At 40.2% G+C, this 26,682-nt stretch overlaps 1 protein-coding gene across 1 annotated transcript in view; it reads left to right on the top strand.

The window, feature by feature from the left end:
* DPY19L1 (dpy-19 like C-mannosyltransferase 1) overlaps positions 1-26,391 on the top strand; it is an 85,046-nt gene extending 58,655 nt beyond the window's left edge. The window contains exons 13-21 of the mRNA XM_019655700.1: positions 1,436-1,537; positions 6,593-6,664; positions 8,671-8,720; positions 13,460-13,484; positions 14,423-14,542; positions 16,358-16,532; positions 17,331-17,430; positions 18,491-18,616; positions 23,669-26,391. Coding sequence (XP_019511245.1) covers positions 1,436-1,537; positions 6,593-6,664; positions 8,671-8,720; positions 13,460-13,484; positions 14,423-14,542; positions 16,358-16,532; positions 17,331-17,430; positions 18,491-18,616; positions 23,669-23,825 — 927 coding nt within the window. The 3' untranslated portion in view covers positions 23,826-26,391. The remainder of the gene's footprint in view (positions 1-1,435; positions 1,538-6,592; positions 6,665-8,670; positions 8,721-13,459; positions 13,485-14,422; positions 14,543-16,357; positions 16,533-17,330; positions 17,431-18,490; positions 18,617-23,668) is intronic.
* Positions 26,392-26,682: the final 291 nt, after the last annotated feature.

Genomic DNA, 26,682 nt, shown 5'->3' on the forward strand with positions numbered 1-26,682 from the left:
TGTGAGCTTAATATTCAGATTTCATATTAACGTTTGTCTGCTTTTTCTCTTTTAGAGAGAAATATTTAACATTTCTATTAAACACTGTCAAATTATCTATTTCTTCCTACAGTGTTTTCAGTTTTTTTTTATATACTTTGAATCTATACTGTTAACTGAAAATATGTTCATGATACATATAATCTTGCTTTGCTATTCATTTTACCAGCATATAATGTCATTCATTGTTTCATAAGTTTTTTTGCTTGAATTCAATTTCATGAGACATTACAGTTGCTAGCCTAGATTTCTTTGGTTCGATCTCTCTGGTGTATCTTGTTTTCTTTTATTTTCAACTTTCCTGCATACTTCTAATTTAAGTGTGTAGAGACAATATAATATTGGATTTTTCCCCCTTTAATCCAATTTGAACATTTGTCCTTTAGTAAATTTAAGCTCTTTACATATGTGGCAGGGCAATTATCATTATTTTGGGACGTATTTTTTCCATTGTATTTGAGATTTACCAACTATTTTACTTGCTCTTTAGATTTTTTTCTCCGTTTTGTTGGACAGATAGTTTTCTTATGCTATTTTAGGCGTTATATAATCTCCCTGTTGATTTCTTAAACTTACTAGCATACATTTCTTCCCCAACGAGACAAAGTGTTTTGAAATTCTGCAGCACATTGCCACCACCCTTTCGGTCCTCCTCTCACCCTGGTCCCCTCACCTTATCTAGATATCATTTGGGATTTTAGTTATGGTTTGTTCTAGATGTAATTTCCCCCCTTTTCTTTGGTCCTTGCTTTTTTAGACAATCATGAATTGAAAAGCTTGGCAAGTGTTGTCTCATTTGTTAAATGTAAATAGTTCCACCTTAATGACTTTCGTGGGGAGTGAAAGAGGCGATCTAAGTGAGAGCACTTGGTAACGTGAAGAATGACACAGATGTTGATTATCAGTCAAAAGGTGCATGCTGACCCAAGGCCTGCCCATTTTCTACTTCTTGCAAAAGGTCTTTTCAGTTCCTTAAGTCCGCTTTTCAGAAATCTGAATTAAGGTTTCCTTTATCACACTTTGTCCCTTTATGACATATCTCTGTGTTATTAAGTCCACCTCTCCTGGTAGGCTCCAGCAAAGGACACTGTGTAGTGTATTTCGCCAGGTTTAGCACATTGAGCAGGGAAATCCCAAGGATAGCAGACTTGGGTATGTTGCTGATGGACCCTGAGCCAGGGTGTTTTTGGAGCTATCTATCACTTATCTGCAAAGGAAGGGAGAGCTGTGGAGTTGAGGGCACAGTACTTTCTGCTTTAACAAAAGCTCTTTTTTGTGGGAACAGTGAGTTCTGTAATGGAGTGAAAACTATTTTTAGATGCCATTAAGATTAAAACGCATTATGACAATACGTGGCCTAATCTCATGGTACCTCTTTTTTTTTTTTCTTTGCTAGGCTCATATTGGCAACTTACTGACATCAAAATTCTTCAGTTACAAGGATTTTGATACTTTGTTGTATACCTGTGCGGCAGAGTTTGACTTTATGGAAAAGGAGGTAAGATGTGATTTCTAGGTGTTTTTTTTCCTTAGGTTTTTGGCTCATTCATATTTTAACAGGGTGTTCCCGTTATTTCAGACTCTTAGCTCTCTGTGTTATCTGAGTTTGAAGGAGAGGAAAATCTGGCAGCATAGAGAAAGATGTTCCTATTTATATTAGCAAAGCTCCCTGAAATATGTGATCTTTCTCATTTTAGCAATTCAGAAGCTTGCATTCACACCAGCAGTGGTTTTGTGGATGAGTAAACACAGGCATTTCAAGGTGCTTCTTCTTAGGGGCAGCATTAACTCCGTGAGGCTCAGGTTCTCCATTCCCATGCACTTTGTGGTGGTTTGTGTGAATGATCTCATTGCTTTGAAATATCACTGAGCACACGTTTTTCATTCCAACGACATTTTTCTTTCCAAAACTGTATTCAGATGTTTAGAAGGAAGCCAGAAAGTAGTTTAATGGATTGTGAGACAGAAGCCTGCAGTATTACTTAATGTTCCTGAGCAAGTGACTCTCATTCGTTGTGTCACAGCTACTATTGGGTTGTCGGAAAAGTCATGATGCATTTTTGCAACGAAAAACAGAGAAAAAATACGTCACGACTTTTCCGACAACCCAATAGTTTCCAGTAGTGTGCTACAAACAGAGTGTGAGGGCAAATGAGATACACAGGAAAGTGCTTTGATATTTTAATGATATTTTATATAAAATATTATTTTGCACAACTTTAGGAGCTAGTTTGGTTCAGTCATATATATAGAGGCTGCCCAAAAAATGTCTACACATTTTAAGGAAGGAAAACTGTATTAAAATTGTAATACCCAATATATACCGATAACAAAAGATGAATACAAGTCACTTTTGACTTCTGCAATTACAAGAGGTGCTCAAAGTGGTTCCTGTCAGTGTCCAGACACTTCTGATTATGGCAAGCTACTGCTTGAGCAGCGTTGACCAGTGTCCACTTGAATCCATTTTTTTGGCACCCCCGGTATATGTGTCTTTTTCAAAACCACCCATGTGGCCCTGGTTTGTGATGATATTATGTGTGAAACATTTTCCTTCAGAGCTATGTGTGTGTATGTATTAAACTGGCTAACAATGCTCTGTTGACACATTCACGTTCCCCCTTGACCCCCACTGGACGAGTCCCATGTCTTGAGTGGCAGACCAGTGGATGACAGCTCACCACACGGCAAACTCTCACCAACCAGGTGGCCTGAGCGGGATGTCCCGCAGATGTACCGTTTACTCCAGTGCCCTGTCCATCTCCATTCCCTGTGTCCTGGCTGATGGTTTTGACATGTAGTGGCGGAAAATGCACACGCATGGTAGTGTCGGCCCTGCTGAAAGAAACTGAGGAGGAGTATGCTGAAAGACATTAAAATGCACGTTCATAGCACATATGGACTCCTTTAAGGAAGTATAAGGGAAGTACCGGGTAAACACAGCAGAGCATTAGGGCACAGCAGAAGTTCTTAAAAGATTAATGAGGATATATGTGCCACTACAACCTCAGATTATGAACCGGCAGTTATGTGAGAGAAGAAACTGTTTATTGAGGCACAGCATGACTTCGGTCAATTTGAAGAAAATGGCAGAGCTGTTTCCAGCCTGCCGTTCCCATCCCCATGGGTCTCTTCACAGGGACTGTGCTGTAGAGACGCATTACGGTGCCAGTTCTGAGAGCACGTCCATTGTATGGTACTTGTGTGTCCATACAGTGGTGGGAAGGGAGCAATGGAACATAATGTCTTACTGACACCAAAAGGCGCGTAAGATGTATAATGGAGTGAGCAAAATGGTACGACCTTATTGACCGATAATGAACACACATAGAATAATGTGGAAGAGCAAAATTTTAACAGTGTTTTCTGGGTGGACGGATAATAACTTTTTTTGTAATTTGCATCCTCTAAATTTTCTACAGTCATCATGTATGAAGTGTATTATGCTATTAAAAGAAAATAAAAACATTATGGGGTCATTCCCTTTTAGATATAACAATGGATAGCAACAGTATTTAAAGTACAGGGACACCAAGACAGGAGCATTTTTATGACCCAAAATAGACCATGCTGGGTAGACCCATGTGTACGTTCTTAACTATGTGTGTATGGACTTAAGGTGAAATGAAGAGAATATCACAGATAAATGGATAAAGATGTATTATTTCATGAACATTATTTTAAAAATTGTATTTGGGGTGTGGAGTCATTTTGAAGCCTTGTATCACATTATACACCAGACTTCATTTCAGTAATTAATATGTTAAAAATAAATGAAGCCTGAAAAATAAATTTGAGAGACATTTCAGTGAACAGTAACTTCATTTTTTAATGAGCATGAAACCAGTGCAGAACGCATATGAGAATGATTAATAGATTTGTCGGCATGTAACTTAAAACATCTGTGCATTAAATACTGTAATTCAATTTTCAAAAAATTGAAAAACAGCTGACTAACTGGGATGATTCTTGCCATAAACATAACAAATGAAACTAGAGATTAATGTAGTTAGTATAGGAGCTTGTTTAAATGAATAAAAAAATACCAAGGATTCATCCTTCCCCCTCCATCAAAAACATCCCCATGCTCAGACACGTGCAGAGATGGGTGAAGGATGTGAGCAGCTAATCCACCGGGGAGGAAATGCTCACAGCTGATTAAAATGGGAAATTGATTCTCTCTCTTCTAGTTTTCTGCATTCTCTAGTTGTGTTTTGTGTTTTTGGGTTTTTTTGTAAAGATTTTATTAGGGAATTGGGGGAGGGGAACAGCGTTGGGGAATCAGGGAAGGGGAACAGACAAGTTGCTGTCCTTTTGTTCTTTAGTCTAGTTGTGGAGGAAGTTGCTTCACTGGCCCATGTTGGTATCGTGGTCACTGCGCTCTTCCTGGCTGAGGCAGATCAGTTGCCGGCCATTGGAAGGCCACTCATGGCGACTCACAGCAGCCCAGCTCCAGGTTGAGCTGTTGTTCACCATATTAGCTGTAGAGGGGGCAGCGTCACTGCCCCTCAAGTGGGATCCGAACCGGCAGCCCTGCTGCTCAGAGCTCATGCTCCCAAGCCAACTCTTAACCAACGTGCCACTCAGCCGGCCCTTCATTCTCTAGTTTTTATAATGAGCACATATAACTCATAACATATGCTTAGAATACAATCAAGAATTACAAAGAAATATTAAAATCAAAGAATTTGTAATTATAATAGAACATACACATGCACACACATCTCTCACTGTGGTTTGTTTCCTTTGCATTTGTTCTTGTGCATACATTCTCTCTGGCATACCTTTTGATATTGAGGAAGTTCTATAATTTTGTTTTATATTAATACTTTGCTATATTAACCTTAGTCCATTCCGTTGGTTTCCTACTTGGGGTTATATATGCTGAGCTTAGCTATTCACTTCTTGCCCCTCCCCTTTTCTCACTCATTTCTAATTTATTGTAATACTGTAGTCAGTGACATTATTTTACTTCCTGTATTCTCTTCCCCCTCTAACCCTATTTTTAACACTCCCATTGTGTCTGCAGTGTCCACACATATAACCACTCGCACTGTCCTGGCCCCTTTATTTCCCCATTATTGTCGTAGCTCAGCATTTTAAAAGCTCACTGTGAGCTCAGCTGTTTCTTGGTCGTGTGAAGCTTGCTCTCCAGTGGATTCCTAGGAAGGGTTCATTTACTGCAATAAGCCCTGAGTTTTCACATGTTCAAAATATTTTATCAGTGGCTTTTATAATGAAGGTCAGTTTAGCTAGATACAAAGTTCTTACGTATCTTGCTTGAGCATCTTACTTAAGTTGCTATACTGTCTCCTCGTCTGAAGTATTGCTGTCAAGTCTGATGCTAATCTGATTTTCTCTTTAAGATAAATATTTTTAAAATGTCTTTTAAGTAAACTTTTGGAATATTAAAATTGTTTGAATTCTTGTTAAATTTTGTTAAAAACTTTTAACCCAATTTTGACACATTGCTTTTTTTAAGGTAAACTATATCTTATAACTTTTGGTACATTTATTGTTAGTTTTTATTAGCAAATATCTAATTTTTAAAATAATAAAACAGTTTAAGTTATTGTTGCTTAAAGACATTTTAAATTTTATAAAATACATATGTATTTAAAAATATTAGTACTATGCAAATGTTTTATAAAAAGGTAAATAGGAAGATAAAAACATAAACATTCTCCTTTAGTAGGACTTCTAACACATGAAGTATGCATTTTGTGTAAGAAATTACCAGAATTACTTGTGTAATACAGAATAATAAATGAGAAAATTGGACTAATGAGAGGGAAAATCAGAAAATTCTACTTACTGTATACTTTGTAGAATTAAAATGTACCAGTATTTTTAATATGGTTAAGCTAGATTTATCTTTATAAACATGTATAAATAATACATTATTTGACTTAATAATGTGGGATTATTTTGTAAGGGAAAGTGTTGATGGTAAGCAAATCAATTGCCATTTAGATACTTTCAGGATTGCTTAAGACTGTGACCTCAAATTATTGATAGGTGGTTAGGATTGTAATGCACAGAACTTTGTTATTTAAAATTTTTCTGTAATTTATCTGTTACTAAAGAAAATGTAAAAATGTTTTTATTCGTGTGTGTGTGTGTGTGTGTGTGTGTGTGTGTGTGTGTGTGTATCATGGGATCATGGTTAAGATTTTTATACCCTAAAAGATGTGCAGGAAAAGCTCATGCGATTTAAAGTTCTTTTTGCTAACCTTATGAATATCAAGTTGGGCCTCCTGGTTAGGAAAGTAGTGTGCAAATGTGAACAGTAATCTCTCTAGTCACATTTTACACTTCCAAGTGTTTGGGGAACTGTATTTATTAGTGTTTTCAACTCAGCATTTTGGGGAAGTTTGTTTCTATGGAAATGCAACTTCATGTTTATGATGGGAGTCAGTGGTTAGATCGGACCCTAGAAGGGTGAATGTTTCTCTATTTATACTTTAAAAAATTCACTTGGTTCATTATTTGAAATGAAATTTTGTGACTTTAAAATGACGTGTTACTCTAACAGAACATCTCTGAATTCCAGACTCCACTGAGATACACGAAGACGTTGCTGCTTCCGGTGGTTCTCGTTGTGTTTCTTGCGATTGTTAGGAAGGTATGTCTGTCCCTTAGGAGCTTTCTTATAATAAAGCATTTTCTTGTTTCTACATAGCAGTTACGTATACGAGGCTCTGTGTTAACCTGACACAATATTTTGCATACATTTAGTGGAGCATATTCTGTATTTTCTTGCTAGTAGCCTTTGATGAACATTTACAAGCTTTAAAAATATTCTGCTATCTGCTAGCATAAAATAGACATAGGGAAAGGATGGCTCAAATTTTGGTAGTCATGTATTTGAAAGACATGATCAGAGACCCAGATATAGTTGTTTTTTGCCTATGTAAATTATTGCTGACTTGCTTGTAACCTTATGTAATATTTACCTAAAATATTTACTATATGCCCTCCTAAATCATTTGTGCAGTGTTCGCTAACTCCTGGATCGAGGTTATTATTAATCAAAAGAAAAAAATAGAATATTAACAATACATTATTAAACTCAGTGAAATGGTTAGCCTTCCAACTTTGCTTTGATAATGAAACTCGAAGGCCGGGGAAGTTGCAATCTTTTGCAGAGAGCAGGAGTGGTAGTCTCTTTTTTCTTTAATAGTTGGTGAACTCTGTAACTGCAGGTGCCATAAGAGACTGAATTGAGATTAATCTGTAATTGAAAAATATTGGGTTGTCGGAAAAGTCATGACGCATTTTTGCAACGAAAAACAGAAAAAAATACATCATGACTTTTCCGATAACCCAATAGATGACAGACCCTAAAAGTTTTTTGATTCGTAGCTAGTGATTTCTGTGTGAACACAGTGTCATATATTTATAGAATATCCTGTACTATGATTATCGTTCACATTTATATTTGTACTTTCCCAAAATGTCTCATATGCATTATTTCAATTGGTTATTCGACAAACTTATGAGGTATACACACACATTATTATCCCCATTTTCACAGATGCAGAATTGGAAGATCAGAGAAATTGTTACCAGGCTCAGAGCGTGTTCATTAGAAAGCAAGGGAAGAGCAAGAATCAGACTCTGAAACGTCCCCCCGCCTTGTACCATATTGGGCTTTGTACCGTATTCAGCTTTGTAGTCTCAGCCCTTTTCAAAACTAGTCAGTTTACGGATAGTCAGTGTCTGCTGTATGCCAGGCTCTGTGCTTCCTTTGCACTCTTGCATACTCTGTGTGGGTATGCACCTAGGAGGTAATAAAATACTAGATGTTGGCAGTCCAGAATGCATTAAAAAGACAGCAACCTGGATGGCTAGAGATGACGAAAATTATTAGATTGGGTTAAAGAAGCAGGGATGTTTGATTTAAAAAAAGATTCAAGTGGAAAGAGGATAATTATTTTCACATTTAAAATACTGACTATTTGGAAATAAGGTTACACTCATTTCGGCTCCTTAGAATTGTGGTCAATTCCAGGAGGCGGGACTTTTGACCAGAACTGACCTGGACTGATTAGGAATGTGTCCTAGAGTCTGGCAGCGGTTGGTTGGGCCTTCTAAGAGCTGAATTAAAACCTGTCAACATGTCATAGAGGACATCATAGTGGGGATAGGACTTCATTAGATGACCTCCCCATGACTGTTAAGTGTGGAAACACAATGGTAGCCGGCTGTGCTCCTGGGTCTCTGGGCCAGCTCTCCAGTTACCTGCGTCCAGAATCAAGGAGAGGCCTTGCCGACAGCCATGCCGTGCTGGGATTCACTGACTGTGGATCAGAAGCCGAGCAGCCAGGTTTCATGACCCAGCAGTGCTGCTTCGTTGCTGTCCTCCTCCAGGGAGATCATTGAATTCATCGGAGCCTGTAGCTCATTTACAAAATGAGGAGAATAACATCCACCTGGACAGGGTTGATGGCTAGGAGGTGTGATCAAGTACTACTCTACACATTTAAGATTTTGTGGTTGCAATTATTATTTTCTGGGTTACCTCTTATCTCCATATAAGTAAAAATTTGAAAGTTTAGAAGATGCTTCAGTTAAAATTTTGCTTTTCCTGAAACACCTCTTCTAAAGTGTTTAAAAATCTGTTTGCAGATTATTAGTGACATGTGGGGTGTCTTAACTAAACAACAGACGCATATAAGGTAAATATGCTATTGATTTTATTACTTTGTCCATTTATGAAGCAGATATTTCCAATGTGTTATTTATAGTTTTATATTATATACTCAACATTCGATAATTGATGTTTTCTGTTGTTGTCATCCCCCTTCTTTGCTTTTCTCATTTCTCGCCTGTGCAGAGCTTAGCACATCACTTCCTCATACCTCAGATCCCATCCAGCACAACCTGACAGCAGCCCTGCACATAGTCTGCACTTGTAGGGTACAGCTTTGTGCTTCTGTTTAGCAGGGCAAATAAATTATTCTGTTGATGGCTTTAGGACCAGTGGGCTCTCTTTTGAGAGAAGAGCAGGGAAGTATAAAACTGGATCCACACCTCACTTTTTACACAAAATAAATTCCAGATGGAGCAAAGATTTAAATATAGAAAAAAATGAAACCTCAAAATTAACCAAGAGACTATTTCTATGATTTTAGGGTTAGAGAGGCCTTGTAAAGTATGACATAAAACCTGTAAGCTAGGTGGAGAGATTAACAAGGTTGACCAGATAAACACTTAGGTTTGGTAAGATGCTATAAGCATTGTTCAAAGAGAAAGACAAATTTATCATGTATTTGTAATATATGACAAAGGACTGATGACCCTCATATATAAAGAACTATAAATATATAAGAAAAATGCTAAAAATCCATTAGAAAAATGAGCAAAGGACACAAACAGACAGGTGAGAGAAAAATAAGTTCTTTCCCCTCTCGCGCTCCGCTCTTGTCCTGTGACCGTCTTCCTGCCCTTGAGTATGGACGTTGTTTCCTGCCTCTGCGTTTGGCCGTGGTTGTGCCCTAAGCCTGTAACTGTGCCCCGCGTTCCCCACAGCCTGGCCCTTCGCATCGCTGACTCCGTCAATCCTCACGTACATGCCACCTCCTTCAAGTAGCCTTTCCCGACCATAATCTCTGAGTGGATTGCTTGTCTCCTTGCTTATGCTCCACCATCACACACTTTTTCTCTCAGCATTTATCACCATTTATACTTAAGTACTATAGCCCCTGAAGGGAGGGGTCTTTGTTTGTTCAATTCAGTATTTGTGTTTGCCACGCCTGGCACATAGTAAAGCATAGTAATTGAATGAATGAAGATTTACGCACAACTAATAGATATGAAAAAGTGCCTAATCCCACGGTAGAGTGAGAACCTTTGTACTTACCACGTTTGTAAAGGTGAGTAATACCCACTGCGTGCAGGGTGGGAGGAAGTAGTTGGGAGCGTAGTTTGGCAATACAGAGCAAAACGTAAAGCAGGCCTGCCTTTTAACCTGGCACTTCCACCAGTGCAGTTGTGTCCTCTGAGCATGCTCACAGAAATGCAGAGCTGCCCATGGTGGTGTTCTGTGTAATCTGAAAAATGGAAACAATCAAAATATCCACTAAGAAGGTTTGCTCTAACTATGACCCAATCATAGAGTGGAATGCTGGGCCATGTTTATGGAAATGTTTTCATCATACAGCATTGAATAAAAAAAAAAATTACAAAACAATATATAGAATGATTACATTTTTGCTTAAATATGAAGATTTTTGTATGTTTATTTGTGTGTAGGAAGGATCTGAAAAGATAAAACCTGTCACAAGAGCATGGGGTTGAAGGATGGAGTAAAGGAAGTTTTAATTCTTTCATTCTTTGGTTGAATTTTTTTGGGGTATAGAGATTGTTGAATTTATGTGTCTATATTTTCTTTTATGACTTGAATACACACAGCCTTCTATATTATTCTCCCACCTACAGATTGCTACCAGCCAGTAATAAATTATTGCATGCACCTCTGACACAATCCTTGTTCTCATTTAGAAACAATTTGCTATAACTGTGCCCTTGTTTATAACTGCAGCCTTTGGGGGCTGGTGTATGATGCCAAAATTTCTCTTTATTTGAGATGACATTGTTTTCTGAATTGCCTGGAAAGGGGCTATGAAGTTACAACAGTAGTATGCAGCTCTGGAAGAAAAAAGTTGAACTTTTCATGAAAATAAAGCTGTCCTTTCAAGAATAATCGAACTGTAGAAATAGTTATAGAAAACCACTGAACTTCCTGGGGGTTGCACTTCAAGTGGGATCAGAACTTTATTCAAAGGAAGATGGCACACTGATATTTCATTTTGCACAAGTACCAAAGTCATATGCCAATATGAAAAGGGGAGGGGTAGGAGGTACACTTTAATGATCCAGATGGGACTACCAGCATCCTCTTCATCCCAGGACCTGAGGGTAAAGTAGGAGAGAGGCAGCATGCTATAGTAGTAGAAAATCCATTGGCCTTGTAATCAGTCAAAATAAAGAGTTGGCATTTCCACTTGGTAGCTCTGTGACTTGCTTTCCTCTGCGGTAAATATGGATAATAAATAGTTGTTAGGTCAGAGTTTATGGGATGTTCTGAGCATATTCACATGTAGGTGCTCAATGAATGGTAACTGATCATTTTTACTTGGCATGAAGGAAGAGTAAGAAGAATCCATTTTACTTCCTTCATTTGCCTCATTTTTTTTTTTTTAAGATTTTATTGGGGAATTGGGGGAAGGGAACAGTGCTGGGGAATTGGGGGAAGGGGAACATACAAGTTGCTGTCGTTTTGTTCTTCAATCTAGTTGTGGAGGATGTTGCTTCACTGGCCCAAGTTGGCACCATCATTGCGCTCTTCCCCTGTCTAGGCAGATCAGTCGCCAGCTTCTGGACGGCCGCTCACTGCGGCTGCTGGCCACACATGGTAGCCCATGGCAATCCGCATCTTAGCTGTAGAGGGCAGTGTCACTGGCCCTCATATGCGGGATCCAAACCAGGGCCCTCTGGCGTCCCAAGCCAGCTCTTAACAAACGCACCACTCGGCCGGCCCCATTTGCCTCATATTTTTACTGAGTTTGTTAATATATCAATACTTTTAAAAGCAAATTCTCAACTAAGATCATGTGCTACCTGGATTAGGAGTTAATTGACTCATTTATTCATTCATTCAAAAAATAAAAAATTGAGCTCTATGTGCCAGGCATTGTTCTAGGTCTTGGAAATTCTGGGGGTGCCAAAAAAATGTATATACATTTTAAGAGATGTTATCTATGCTCAAGCAGTAGTTCACCGTAATCAGAAGTATCTGGACGCTGATGGTTACCACTTTGAGCACCTCTTGTAATTGCAGAGGCAAACGTGACTTGTATTCATCTTTTTGTTATAGGTATAAATTGAGTATTACAATTAATACAGTCTTTTCTTAAAATGTGTATATATATATTTTTTTGGCATTCTCTGTATATCGGTACTTAAGATACAGAAGGTATATGTTATCAACTCACACGTTTGTACCTCTGACCCAGACTTCGTCCTTGAATTCCAGATTTATACCTGTGACCGCCTGTTTGTCGTCTCTACTTCAATGCCTAGTGAGAATTTCCAATTTTGTGAACACAGAATGGACCTCTGAGTGTTCTGTGGCTGTTCCTGGGCCCACATGGGACCACCATCCTCCCCCAAGCCCTCTCCTCTCTAACCCTGCTGTCCTGGTTGAGAGCTGCCCTTGTACCCTGGGGCTTTGCATCATCTGTCCTCTGCCCTTCTCAGAGGGATGCTTAAGCTCACACTCTCAGCTCCTTCAGACCCTGCTCTAGTGTCACTCATAGGTGACAGCGCTGATGAATCTGTGCCTTCCGGGTCAAACAGCACTCCCTCCATTTTTACTCCACAGTACTTACCACTATATGACATGTTTATTTACTTGCTTTCTGTCTCTTTTGACTTCTGTATAAGCTCTGTGAGGACAAAGGGTTTTTTCCAACTTGTTTACAGTTATTACCTCCAGGGTCGTCAGAGCTCAGTGAAATTGACCAGATGGATGGATTTGTACTCCGTACTCCAAAAGCATTCATTTTAGTAGGGAGAGACGGATGATGATCAATAAACCAATAAATGAAAATACCATCTTCTGTGAGAAGAGAAAATGGAAGTGGAGTAGAAGTGATCAAGGAGGGGGGCACTCCTGTGGGAGTCGGGAGCCTGGCGACCGAGGGGGGACGTTTCAGGATGAGAAGTGGGGACCAGCTTAGGAAGATGGTGTGTAAGGATTCGAGACTTCAGTCTACTTACAGAAGAGCCCGTTAGAGGGGTTTTAAGTAAGGGAGTAGCATGGCTGGAGTCGCGTTTTCAAAAGCTCGCTCTCACTGCAGCGATGAGAAGGGATGGGGGAGGGCCAGTGTGAGATGCGAGGAGATAACAGGCCTCTAAGCATGTATCCTTTCTCAGGAAATTAAAACTGTCAAGAAAGCTAAAGATGGGATTTTTCTACATTCCAGAGCTGCTGCTGAAAAAACCTATGTGGCTTCCTAAACTGTCTCCATAGCAGCTGCAGTTTATCAGGGAGCTGAGGGACCCCTAGGATGGGAAGCAGGGGTTGGGGACTGCGAAGGTTTCAGAGTTCCCCTTCACTCCCTGCTTTGCCAGGATATCACCAGTGAGGTAGCTGGTGCACCACAGTGAGCCTTTTGCTGGCCTGATAAATATCTGTGTAGTCTAATATGAAGAATATGCAACATTGTCACCTGTTCCGGGTAAACTGTCTTAAAAGATTGTAACATCAGTTTGGGTTTATAATTGTTACTTACTTTGATTTACATATGTGTGTCCTGAGGGACTATTATAGAAGTTGTAAGACAAAAATGCGAATAATTGAAATAAGTGCTTCAACAATGGTTTAATAGTAGTATTTATTTCTCCGTTTCAGAAAACACCAGTTTGATCATGGAGAGGTAAAGACATAATATTACTCAAATTTACCTTATTTTCATGTTTGTATATATGTGGACTTTTCTTTCGAGTTCCAGTTTCTAAGTGTATTGGTAATCGTCACTAATCATCTTCAAAAGAAGCCTGCATATATTCTTATGAGAACGCTACAAACATGACCCTTCATTTGTTAAAACAAGTAGGGAACTCATTGGGTCTGCTCTGCTCATCCCCACTGTAATAGCAGTTTATTTCTGGAGCCCGTTTAGACGCATATGTGGATTGTCTTTTGCATGGTTGGCGATAACTGTCCTCTCTGCTCACCTTGCCTGAGGCTTCGGATATGACTGGTGGCTGCTACCATCGCTGATGACTCAGCCTGCTTTTTTCTTGTTCCCTTCTTTTAATTGAGGTATAATGGACACACGTAACATTATATTAGTTTCATAATGATTTGAATTTGTATACATTGCGAAATCATCACAATAAGTCTAATTAACATCCGTTACCATACTTAATGACAAACATCATTTTTTTCTTCTGATGAGGACTTTTAAGATTTACTCTCTTAACAACAGCGTGTAACTATAGTTAATACTACAGTATTGCCTATTTCAGTCTGGTTTTGATGGCTGTTCCCAGGTGGAGCTCTGGGGTCTTAAACAGCAGTTATTCCTGGTTACCACGTTCCTGTCTTGATCTCATGGGAGTTTCAGAAATGTGGGCTTCATTGACCACAGGCTGGGCTCTGAGCAGAACTGCAGGACCATGGCCTTCGTGACCTTATAATGTCAGCCCTCTAATAAAATGCAGGAGTTTGAAAGTGAATTTTAGGACTTATTTCAGAAATCAAAGTATTGTTACGAAGAAAAAGTACCCTTTTCTGTATAGTCACTGTTTTAACAATATAGTCTTAAACTTCACAAGTAGTAGGAGTAAAAAATACCTTTTTTTTTTCCAGCTGGTTTATCACGCATTGCAACTGGTAGCGTACACAGTCCTTGGTATTTTAATAATGAGACTGAAACTCTTTTTGACACCACACATGTGTGTGATGGCTTCCTTGATCTGCTCAAGACAGGTAATTACATTGGCGTTATAGCTGCTATAATAATTTTAATTTTTGTTATGGAGTGACCCTAAAATAATATTGAATTACCCAAAGTTCATTAAACTGTTATAAAGTTTTGTGCTAATCTTTCCTAAGGGGTCAAGGTGAATATTTTCTATTTTTCTATAGAGTCCTTGACATACAGCAAACACTCAGTGCAGCCTGAATTCATAAATGATTACTATAAATGTTGATAGAAAACAGAGCTTAATTATAGAAATAATTTTTTGTTTTGACATTCATGTCACAAAGAATTCTAACAACTGATTTCAAGTGACAGATACTTTTAAATTATATGTTCTTTTTCAGTATTAAACTTCAAAAATTAGTTTTCATTTATTTGAGTATACACTTCTATGCGCATCCCTGACTTTGCTTTTTTTTTTTTTTTTAAAGATTTTTTTATTGGGGAATTGGGGGGATGGGAACAGTGCTGGGGAATTGGGAAAGGGGAACAGACAAGTTGCTGTCGTTTTGTTCTTCAATCTAGTTGTGGAGGATGTTGCTTCACTGGCCCAAGTTGGCACCATCATTGCGCTCTTCTCTGGCGAGGCAGATCAGTCGCCGGCTTCTGGACGGCCGCTCACTGCGGCTGCTGGCCGCTCACGCTGGCTGCTGGCCACACACGGTAGCCCATGGCAATCCACTGCCACAGGGATTGCAGCCCACGCCGTCGCCGGCGACTCACGGCAGCCCAGCTCCAGGTTGAGCTGTTGTTCAGCATCTTAGCTGTAGAGGGCAGTGTCACTGGCCCTCATATGTGGGATCCGAACCGGGGCCCTCTGGCATCCCAAGCGAGTTCTTAACCATCGCGCCACTCGGCCGGCCCTGACTTTGCTTTTTAAACTTAGCTCAAACCATCTTGGTTATTTGCTGCTTGTTTGTCCCGGGTAACTGCCTCCTTGCTCTGTGTTCACAGATTCATGCATCTACATAGTGTCACCTTTTCATCAGTCAACCAGCCAAGGTGCAGCCGCTGCCCCTCTTTTAAATTTAGCAAATATTTACTAAGCATCTAAACCTCCCTAAAGGATGAGGGTAGAGTGGTAGATAGAAAAATTTAGAAGCAAAAGTTTTTACATATGTCCCCAAGAAGCTTCAAATCTAGCTCTACAGACATGTAGAGAAATAATCTTGAGAGAGTGATGGAGACACTGTTATTATTAATTTTTCTATATCATTGAATATGGAAAAAATTAGCCAGCCTCAAGGCTCCCAAGTAGCATGTTGTTATGTTAGAGACGCACCACTTTCTGGGCTGATCCGAGGGTGAGGCCACCATTCCCAGCTCATCCAGGCCTGGGCAGGAAAAGAGGCTGGTTGGAAGCTTCTCTTCCTAAATCCCACCTGCAGTGTGACTGCTGACGGTGGCTCCCCAGGCTGGCCTCACAGGTGGAACCCCTGTGTGACAGGTGCCCGCCCTGAGAAGGACCCTGTACCCAGCACAATGCTCTGCCATTGCTGCTTTGAATTTCTTACTAATTTTAGAACAAGGGGCCCCACATTTTCGTTTTGCAGTGGGCCTGGTGAATTATGTAGGTAGGCCTGGCCTCACCTGAGTGGGAGTTGCAGAGAGCAAGCTGGGGAAGAGCTTCTGAGATCATGTCCCGCTTGTATAAGGCTGAGGGCAGCATTCTTTTGACTCCTGGGGTCACAATTTCTGGAACTTTTCCTTTGGGTAATTAATATGAGACCCTAGCAGAGACCATGTTCTTCTCGCTTTGATTATTAGACACGTGCTGCTTGTTATTAACAATTATCAATGTATTTTGGATTTGGTTTCAGCTGTTCGGATGGCTCTTTTGCAAAGTACATCCTGGTGCTGTTGTTTTTGCTGTATTAGCAGCCATGTCAATACAAGGTTCAGCAAATCTACAAACCCAGTGGAATATTGTAGGGGAATTCAGCAATTTGCCACAAGAAGAACTTATAGAATGGATCAAATATAGTACCAAACCAGGTAAAAGAAAGTATTATTTAGATGATGTTTTTCCCAAATTTTATATACCACTGCAAAATACTAAACCCAAGTAACTTTCAATGATTTTACTCTTTCTAATTAGTATTGCTTCTAGATTATCCAGAAAAAGAGAGATGTCAATCTTACTTAAGTGGTTTGCAAAGGAAATGTTATACATGTTTTCTTAGTAATTAATTTTGCTATTTTCCACAAATTCTAATTTTTTTAAGGTTTTACATGCCACAATTTAAAATAACTTTTATGCTTATTTTCTTCATGAAGTTTGAATCATAGTCCTTCAAATTTCTTCTTGAAATAAACTCATGGAATCTTACATTTATTCATGTTTGGAAAGGGAGATTTTGTTGTCATTCGAGTATCAGATGACTGGATATTAAATCGCCCTCCAGAATTCTGTGGTTCTATGAAACTTTCTTAGTCAATTTGATGCTTCTTTCCTAGAGTCAGGAAAGATTTCCAAGATCTTACAAAAAAAAACAAAACCAAAAACCAAAAAGAAAATAAAACAAAAGAAAAAAATCAAAAACCAAAACCCAGGGATTCTCATTGGCAAAATGGCGAGGCTCTGTCCCCCGAGGAAAATGCAGTAGCGCCCAGGCTTGGTTGCCGGCTGCTGCTTGGTCAGCCATCAGTCTCCATTCTGGTTTTGCCACCGGATCTTGACGTCATGAACCTCTCTGGGCCTCAGCTGTTCCACTGCGATGTAACAGCTGACCAGAAGGAGACCCTTGTCACGCTCACACGTGTCCTCCTGAGACCTTGCTCCCTGCTTTGCAGACGCGGTGTTTGCCGGCGCTATGCCCACGATGGCGAGTGTTAAACTGTCCGCACTCCGGCCCGTTGTCAACCATCCGCATTATGAAGATGCGGGTTTGAGGTTAGTGCACAATTCTCACGTTGCTGAAAACAAACTTTTCCTACAAATAGTGAGTGCGGGAACCAGCAGCATGCGAGAAGTGTTTCAAAAAGGATATGGTGAGTTGGGATTTATAGGTAGGGAGGAACGCTGAAAGAAGATGCTAAGTTAGGCACAAAACTGTGAAGTCTCCACGGGGCAGTAAAAACTCCGCGCCTTGGGGTCATCTCTACCGGGCAGCACACAGAAACCACACCGTCTCGGTTTTGTGCAGGTTGACAGGGCTGCCTGGTGGTTCTCACCACCCTCAGGTGCCCTGAAGATTCATGAGCCTGTGGTTTCTAGTAAGGCAGCTTATGGGCCATTTTTTTTGCATTCTCAGGAGTCAATTGAAATGGAATAGCATTCAAGGAGGGTTTTATTCTGTCTTTCACAAACTAACCTGCTAGAATGATCATGTTTTTTGTTTTTTACTGTTTTTTTCATAAACATGTAAAATATATTCTCTTTGAAAAGGAAATAGACTTAATTTTCATGCAATTTCTAGTGTAGGTCAACTTATTAATTTCCTAAGTAACTGGGTGAATCCTGTTAATATAGTCTTTTGGCTAATGGTGGGACATGCATTTTATAAATAAAAAGCTTTTTCATTAAAAAATCAATTTCGGAAAGGTAATTTCCAGTGCAATTATATTGAACAAATTTAGCTTTTTAAAAGTCTTGGAATAAAATGGAGAGCCATTTAATGCCAATTACCGTTGGTATCAAAGCTGGGGCCATTTAATGTGGTCCTGTAGTTGTGTTTGCGTAGCTCATCCCGTCCACACACAGGACCGTGCTCTTATTTGTGGTAAATAAGATAAAGTGATGAAGAATTTAAAATAAAAACAAGCTGAAAAACAAACAGACCAAGTGTGGAAAGGAAGGGCTGCATGAAATCGCTGTGCCACTTCTGCCTTTCTTTTGACCCCCCCGTGCCCCCCGGCAGGACTCGGGGGACCTTCTGTGTGTCATCCTCCAGCCCCATTCAGCGCGTTCTTCTAATCTTAACAACCTTCTGCCCAATTGTTTCTCTTTAAAGAGCCAGGACGAAAATAGTGTACTCCATGTATAGTCGGAAAGCAGCTGAGGAAGTGAAGCGGGAACTGATCAAGTTACAAGTGAATTATTACATTCTAGAAGAGTCGTGGTGTGTGAGAAGATCTAAGTGAGTATTCCACCCAGTTACTATTTCACATTCATAGGACATGAAAGGGTCACTCAGTCTCGTGGCAAGTGCTTTCCTAGTCGTGTTTGTGGGACGTAGGTAACATTTAGCAAAGTGTAAGTGGACAAAACTTTAGATAATCATTTGGAGTTTTTTTCTTTTCGAGTTGTTATAAATACCTGGTTTCTTTCGTAGTGATTTACAGATGTACACTGCATTCAGGGTATTATGTTGGCATGTATTGGTAATTTCCCAAAGAATTCATGTTTGCCTGTGATGTTTTCAAAACCTTTTATTTCAAGATGGGATGTATTTTCTTTCAAAAGACTTGTGGAGTCTGAGACCAAATAGCGGAGAATCTCGTTAGAATGAAATACGTTAGGCCTCTGAGAGTCGGGGCCTCCTTTGTCCATAACCACAGCCCTGCACCAGCCCCACTGTGTGCTGGGATGGGCAGACCCTCCCCGCAGCTGCTTAGAGTGGAACTTCCTCCTTGCTGTGTCACATCTTATTTGAGTGGGGAAATAATTAACTTCACTCTGACCCATGATCTCTTGGGTTTATAGTTTTAAAAAGTACCTATTTCCACATAGAAGTTCACTAAACAGAGTGTAGCAACAAGAGTGAGTAAGATCTTAAAAGCTAATGTGAGTTCTGAAGTTGACTATTTAGAAATGTTGCGACTGGGTGACTAGACGGCAGATTGCTATGTAAATACCAAAGCATTTACTCCACATGAACATTTTCATCAGAAATCAAGATATTTTATGGAATGCTATTTTAAAAAGCCTTGCTGTTCTTTAAATAGAAGCCTTTAGGAGGTTGCTGTGTCTGTGGCTTAATCATATTCATTCACCATGTACTTCAATGATACACAAGGGTGTTGATACAAAATATTAAATATTGACTCAGGGGTAAAAATAGTTCTGTGACTCAGTATCAGCAGTGCCCACAAGGAAACTCAAACAATGATTGATTGTTGAATAGTTTTCTGTGAATATGTCCCAAGTGACTTGAATTTAATCAAGAGCTGTAGAAAAATGTTATTGTTCTTAGAGTCATAATTTAGAAAATGCTGTAAGTCCTTTGAATATAGGAATATATATAAAATTCATATACTCACCTTTAAGGAACTTCGCTGTGTTAAAACATTAGGACAAAGAAGCTGTAAGCATCTCTCATAACAGTTTTAGGAGGACATGATAATGAATGAAGGGTGGGCTGACAGCTGCCATCCGAAGAACTGAGCTTCTCGGCAGAGATCTCCAGCAGTGCTGAGACCTGCCGTATTGCCTGGGCCTCGGCCTCCAGTTGAGGGCTGCCAGCCTGGCACAGCTGTCGCTTTCCGGAACAGAAGAGTGACATTCCCTGACCTTTCCCGTCCAAGCTAATGATGAGCCTGGTTCACAACTCTTGGTTTTTTTGTGTTTTTTTCCCCTGGACCCTTGCCTGGTATTTTGAATATGTGAAAATGGCAGAGGCTAGAGTGCTTTACATTCCAAGACGTTGAGAGAACTCCTAGGATTTGCATAGCTGGCAGTCCCGTGTTCTGCCGGCAGAGCACTGTTTTTCTGTACATAAGAAGGGATACAAGGCAGCTTTTGGAAGGTGACAGGAAAGCTTGCCCGGGAAACACAGTCAGCCGCGAATGAGCTGGCCTCGGACCATCTCCCTCCCGATAGAGCTCGCTTACTGCACTGAGACGGAGAGCTGGGGTGCGGTGGGGGTGCTGGGTCCCCCCACCGGGGCTTCGACTTGCCCTTGTGTGTGTTCCAGCTGGAGTGGAGGAGGAGGAAGCTAAGGGAGCGACTAAAACAACACTCCACCTTCCACAGGATTTCAGCCGGATGATGATAAATCTTAGGAAACCTTAGGCAGGTGCCCTGCGCTGAAACCTCGAGACAAAACACACGCTGTGCTTTCTGCTCTGAAGGAAGCACATGGGGAGCTCCGATAGGGAGGAAAGGAAGAAAGGCCAGTACTCAGCGCCTGCGTTTGCGGGAGGAAGCGCTGAGTTCCTCGATGGAGCTTATACCACATTAGGCTCTGTATTGCTCTGGCCCTCACTCCGCAGTGAGTTCGCGCCAGCCTGCGGCACCTGCGTGCTACTGGGACAGAAAAAGATTTCGGAACAGGAGCAAATGAGGGACCACGCAGGACAGGAAAGGGAAGATGGACCAGTGTTTATCTTGGGCTTGCACTGCGCCCGGCACTTTGATGAGCACTGTATCTGTGTGAGCTCCTTTACAAGTGTGTTAATTGGGTGGCTTCATTAGTCCTTAAATACTCGACACCCTGTGTTCAAATATAAGTATGAAAATACACTCAAATGCAAGTTGTAGATGGGCTTTTAATTAACTACTCTTTTATTCTCAGTTCTCTGCTTTCTTTCTCATTAATCCCAATAATAGAGTTGACATAAAATTAAAATACATGAATTCAGAAGACAATTATTCAGGTTTTCACTAATGCTGTTTAAAGATGTGGCTGGCTGGTCTGGGGAAGCTTCAGGAAGCTCAGAAGGATTAGAGGATGCTACACTCAGGCAGATGAGCTCACAAGGCAGGTTCACCCTCTCTTTTTCCTGACAGCAATTGAACCCACGAGCTGGGCAGTTTTCTATTTCCTGTATGTTTCACTTTCTGCTGCCGTTGGCCGGCAGTGTAGTAGCAGTTTGGCCTTGGCATGTGTGAGAAAATTAAAAGGTCGAAAACCCAAGCCCCATCCTGTCATACGTGTTCAATGTCAGTAGACTCGGTGGTAGGCAGGGTGTGCAAAAAATGTGCACCGAGCACTCTTCATGGGAACCCTTATTGGAAAAACTTTTTTGGGAGATAATTTGACAGAGGCAGAATGAAAATTGTGTAGTCTTTTGACAGAGCAATAGAGCTGCTTTTAGAAGTTTAGCTTGCAGAACGGTATGTGACGCTTAGACACAAAAGTGTTTATGTAAGCCTTGTTTTATAAGAGTAAAATGGGAAACAATTAAAAAATCCACCCATAAAAGAGTGGTTAAATAATACATAGGCATACTAGCAACAATTAGAAAGAATAAAGTAGGTCTATATGTACCGAAGAGAAAAAGGGCCACGTTTTATTTTTCAGTGAGAAGACCCAGAATAGCCTCATTTCTGTAAAAGCAGCCCAGAGCATCTGTGTATGTCTGTGCCTGTATTTGTATGTGTGTGTCTGAAAGTGGATAAAAAAGGCCTAGCAGAATGTATGTTGGATTTTCACACAAGTCACCTCTAAGAAATGGCACTGGAGGGGTGGTGTCTTTCGTTTTTTTATTTTGATAGGCCTGTATTTTGACACTTTTTGGATTAGTTACCTTTAAATTAAACATGTTACTTACATGGAGAAAGCATGTGCTTTTCTGCGATAGTGTTTGCCTCTTGGTAGAAAGCGGGGAGGGGAATTTGCCATTGGGATACAAGGGACTTGCTGGGAATGGTTTTTCTCTTGTAAAAAAAAAAAAAAAAGTGAGGCAACTATGATAAAACATAAGCAGTTGTCAATTCTCTATAGTTTTTCCTGATATTTTTCTGTTTGTTTTTAAATTTCCCAAAAAGCAAATAAGAAATTGTGAACTCTTTTCACCTATTTCGTTTTTACTGATATTTTGGAGGAGTCCAGGTCAGTTGTCCTGTGAGAATGTCTCAGGGGTGGATTTGCCTAATTCATGCCTCATGGTTAGATTCAGTTTGGCAAACCTGGACAAGAATACTACATGGGGGGTTGTGTACTTCCCATTACGTCACTTCCGAGGCACGCTTCACTTTGTTCTGTTATTAGTGATGCCAAGTTCGAATCACTTGATTCAAATATGTCTCTCCGTTTTAAGAAGACAGATTTCTTTTATAATGAATAAGAAGCCTATAGAGTGATACTTAGAGGCCATTGGTTTATCCTGTTTTTCAGTAGCCTTTCACCAGGTGGTTCTTGCGTCCAGTTGTATTCTTGCCTGAATCTGTTATTACATCAGTGATTATAAAGTAGGCAACGTAGATTAGGAAGTAAGTAGCACTTATCTGATTAGTGGAGGTAAGGATGGATTTGATAAATAATAATAAATCATAAATGGACCTAGGGCTGTTGGGCTATCTATGTGGAAAACATTAAAATTCAATCTCTACCTCACCCCATACTGAAAAAGTAACTCCAGATGAGTTACCAGTCTAACGGGAAAAGCAAAACGCTGAAACTTTCAGAGGAGCATACACAATGCATATTTTGATGATATTGTGTTGGGAAGAATTCTTTAAATGAGACATAAAAATCATAAGCCCTAAAAGACTGACATTTTAGAGTATACTAACATAAAAATTTTCAATTTAACAAAAGCCAAAAAAAAAAAATTGTGAACCCTAGCAAAGGCCAACAGTTACATTTATAAAACCGTTCTAGATTTAAAGTAAATGTTATAGTTACCTTGAAGAACTGATTTGGGCAAATATCACATAATACCGATTTTACTTCTTTAAAAAAATATATTATTTTTAAGAATTATGCATTTAGTTAAGATGTAAGCTTAACACTACTGGATTTTCTTTACATTGACTCATTTTGGCATACAGTTAATAGGAAGTTGCATAAATATGAACTAAGTATAGCTGCCAATTATAATTTTTAAAACTAATATATGTACTGGGCACGATGCTAGATACAGTCTCTCTCAGTCCTTGGAGCGCAGCTGTGTCATGGGCGTGTCCCATTTAATTAACGTGGAGAGTGAGAGGGAGTCAGCTATCCAACACCACGTCCTTGGCAAGTAGCTGAGGCAGCATTTAACCGAGATCTGTTTTTCCTGAATTCACCTGTTTTGTAAGCCTGTTTCTTTCTTTAGTGTCATCTTTGCTGCATTCACCTTGTTCTAAAGATGATTTAAGGCAGCTTACATAAATATAAATAACTAGGAAAAGAGTTTTGAAAAACTAAGTTAATTTAAATAGAAAAACATGAAACGAGGGCAGGAATATAAAAACAGTGCCCTGCTTTCTCCGCCATTATATAACGTATGTGGGTTTTTAAACTGTGCATCCCTTTCTGCAGGCCTGGTTGCAGCATGCCTGAAATCTGGGACGTGGAAGACCCTGCCAACGCCGGGAAGCCTCCCCTGTGCAGCCTCTTGGTGCAGGACTCCCAGCCTCACTTCACCACCGTCTTCCAGAACAGTGTTTACAAAGTCTTAGAAGTTATAGAAGAGTGACTGCTGCCACAGAGAACCGCATCAGTAATGGTTTTCATGTTTTGCTAATAACTCATGCCTTGTTTTTAATCCAAATCCCAAAAAAATTTTATAGGTAACTGTTTTCAAGTAGGAAATGTTTTAGCTGCTCAATTTGAACGTCATTCTGATTGTGAAAGTACTTACCCCATTATCAGTTTGGGTGCTCTTTCAGTGCACCCCTTAAAATTTGCTATGCAAATGAATATATGCTTGTACTTGACTTAAAAACGTTTGTGCTAAAATGAGCAAAGCTATGTGTATACAAAATATGATGGGTCATGACAAGGATGATATGAAAACGGTCAATTCTGAACTGTGTAAGGGGTGGTCTTACAGTTTATGAACTATGGAAGCCCCGTGCTTTTTTTTTGCCTCTTTTGGACCTTTCAGTGATGATCGTGAGCGCCTCAGTCTTGCTGGCCCCTGTGCAGGTTGGGCAGACGTGGGTCTTTACCGTGTGGAATTATCTGTTTATTTCGTTTCTTCACGTTCTTTTGTTCTCTGTTGCTCTCGTGTGTGAAGCATTTCCTGCCCACCATTCCTCCAAACTCTCGCACCTCGCGGTCAGGACACAGTCCTGTACTTACCAGCAGTGTGGCATTCGCGTGTCTCTCCCCTCTCCCCACTACCCGCTTCTCCCAACATTCAAATAAGTGGTATTTACTCATTTAGTTTCTTATCAAGTACTTATTCTTGGTTTTAAAAAATTAATGGCAATTGTGTGTTTTTCTCATTTTTAGTATTATTCAACAGTGTACATTTTAATATCTTTAAAACCACTTTAAAATTTTTTCATGTTTAATTGTAGTTTTAAGAAAAACTATTTTGAACAACCTCAAATGTAGTACGTTAGAATCTAGTGTATATTTCTGTAGCTATACTTCCAGTGGCAGTAGACTGTAGTATGTGGTAATTTTACTATTAAGATATAATAAAACATGACTAATTTTTCTGTCAAAAAGTGAGTGAATAATGATAAGTGAATGGTATTTTTCTATTTTACGTACAAAATTGCCTGTCTTTAATAAGACAAAGCCTTAAGCCTTATAATTTTGGTTCCAGAAACCATCGTTTCAGTACGAGGACTGAACATGTTCATCCTTCCTCTTTATGTTTTTCTTCCTATTTATTTTTATTTTGGAAAATTTCCAAACCTACTTGGAATTCCTAGTATGAATTTTTGCTTCCTAGAAGTTAATTTGTGTGAAATGAGTTTCTTCAACACAGTGAATCCCTTTATAGTTCTGAAAAATGGCTCTAAGATTTTAAATTCTGAGCCCACCGTGACCCTGGCAGACCACACCTTTAATTATACAGTGTTCTCTTTATTAACCACAGGCACATTAACCGCACTGTGGATTGTCCTTGAGACCCGAGTCCTCAGGGATGGTTTCCGGTGCCCACTCCTGGGGGCCATCGCAGAGCTGTCCTCTTTCTGCCTCCTCTCCAGAGCCCAAGGACAAGCCTGGTCCGGGGCAGGCACCAGCTCGCTCAGAGCGGACAGCTGCAGACCCCGCCTCGGCTGAGGAGTGCGCGGCCCCCGCCCCCAGCTCGCGTTTCCAGGGAGCCTCCTGCCAGCCCCGAAATTCCGTCAGTGTCTTCAGGTGCCGGCCCCTCTTTGTCGCTTGCTGGGTGACTTCTATTTCTTTGGCTTTTGCTGGTTTCAGAAAATAGGGACGTCGCCGGGGAGCTGTGGCTTAGGAGTAGAATTGGAGCAACGATGCAGCAATCCCGAGAAACGGGAAGAGGCCCCGCCCCGGAGGGTGAGGGTCGCCGGGACGGGAAGAGGCAGGCATGCTTGGCTCTGTCTACAACTGTTTCTCACCCAAATATGGCTGTTTAGTACATTCAGCAGTTACTGTTTTTTAAGATGGTACTTTTAAAGTTAGTCTGTGTTCTGCCTGCCCTCCGATCATTTCCTTCCTAATAAGTTCCCGTGTAATGACTGGAAATTCTGTACGGAAGAAACATTAAAATACTGTTGGGAAAGGGTGAAAGTAGTCAAGTTCGTTGTACTTGAGAAGAATCCTCTTGTAACGGTATTTATTAATGTGACTCCACCAGCAAGCTGTGATTCTGTTTTAGGCCAGACAGCTCAGAACAGGGGCCTTGGGCTACGCTGCACTCAGCCTTGGTCACATCTGGCAGCAGTCGGTGCTGTAGAGTATAAGTCTCTTTTATGGCAACATAGTGTAGTGGTAGGCTTGATATACATGACAAAAAAGTATTAAAGCTCAGTATTTTCTGCATTTAAAAATATTTTTGCTTTCGTGTGAGAAAGGTAAGGATGGGCAAGGAGGCGATAAAAAATAGCTATTGCTATGACATAAAAAACAAAGTTGGGGCAGTATTTCTATAAAAAGACAAGCCTCTAAACATGCTTAACAGGAAAGGTGTGTTAATATAAGACAATGATATTAAGGAGAAAATGAAAGGATGTATCAGGAATAAAGTGATAATACACAGGGGTATTGTATTTTTATGAATTTTATGCCAGTTGTTTACATGTACTATGTATGTTAAATAAAAAAGATCATGAAAGATACGGAAAGTGGTTTTTTGATTGCTATTTTCATTTCCGCCTTGACTGGGAGCGTGTTCAGCCTCACTGTGTAGTCAGTCAGATGACCGGCTGGTCTGTGGCCGACCGCAGTCCTTGAGGGGCGGGGAGGGCTGTAACAGTGGGGCCCTCTCCACTGGTGGTGGTGTAGGTATTGGGGTCACCCATACTCTTCTTACATTTATGGCCTTGCACACTTATATTACTTTATCCTTTACATGAAGGGACACACTCATTCTTTAAAGCCGTACTTTGGGGATAATTCCAGAGTTGCCG

The sequence above is a fragment of the Hipposideros armiger genome, unplaced genomic scaffold (assembly GCF_001890085.2).
Source record: "Hipposideros armiger isolate ML-2016 unplaced genomic scaffold, ASM189008v1 scaffold_244, whole genome shotgun sequence".
In the NCBI taxonomy this organism is placed as follows: Eukaryota; Metazoa; Chordata; class Mammalia; order Chiroptera; family Hipposideridae; genus Hipposideros; species Hipposideros armiger.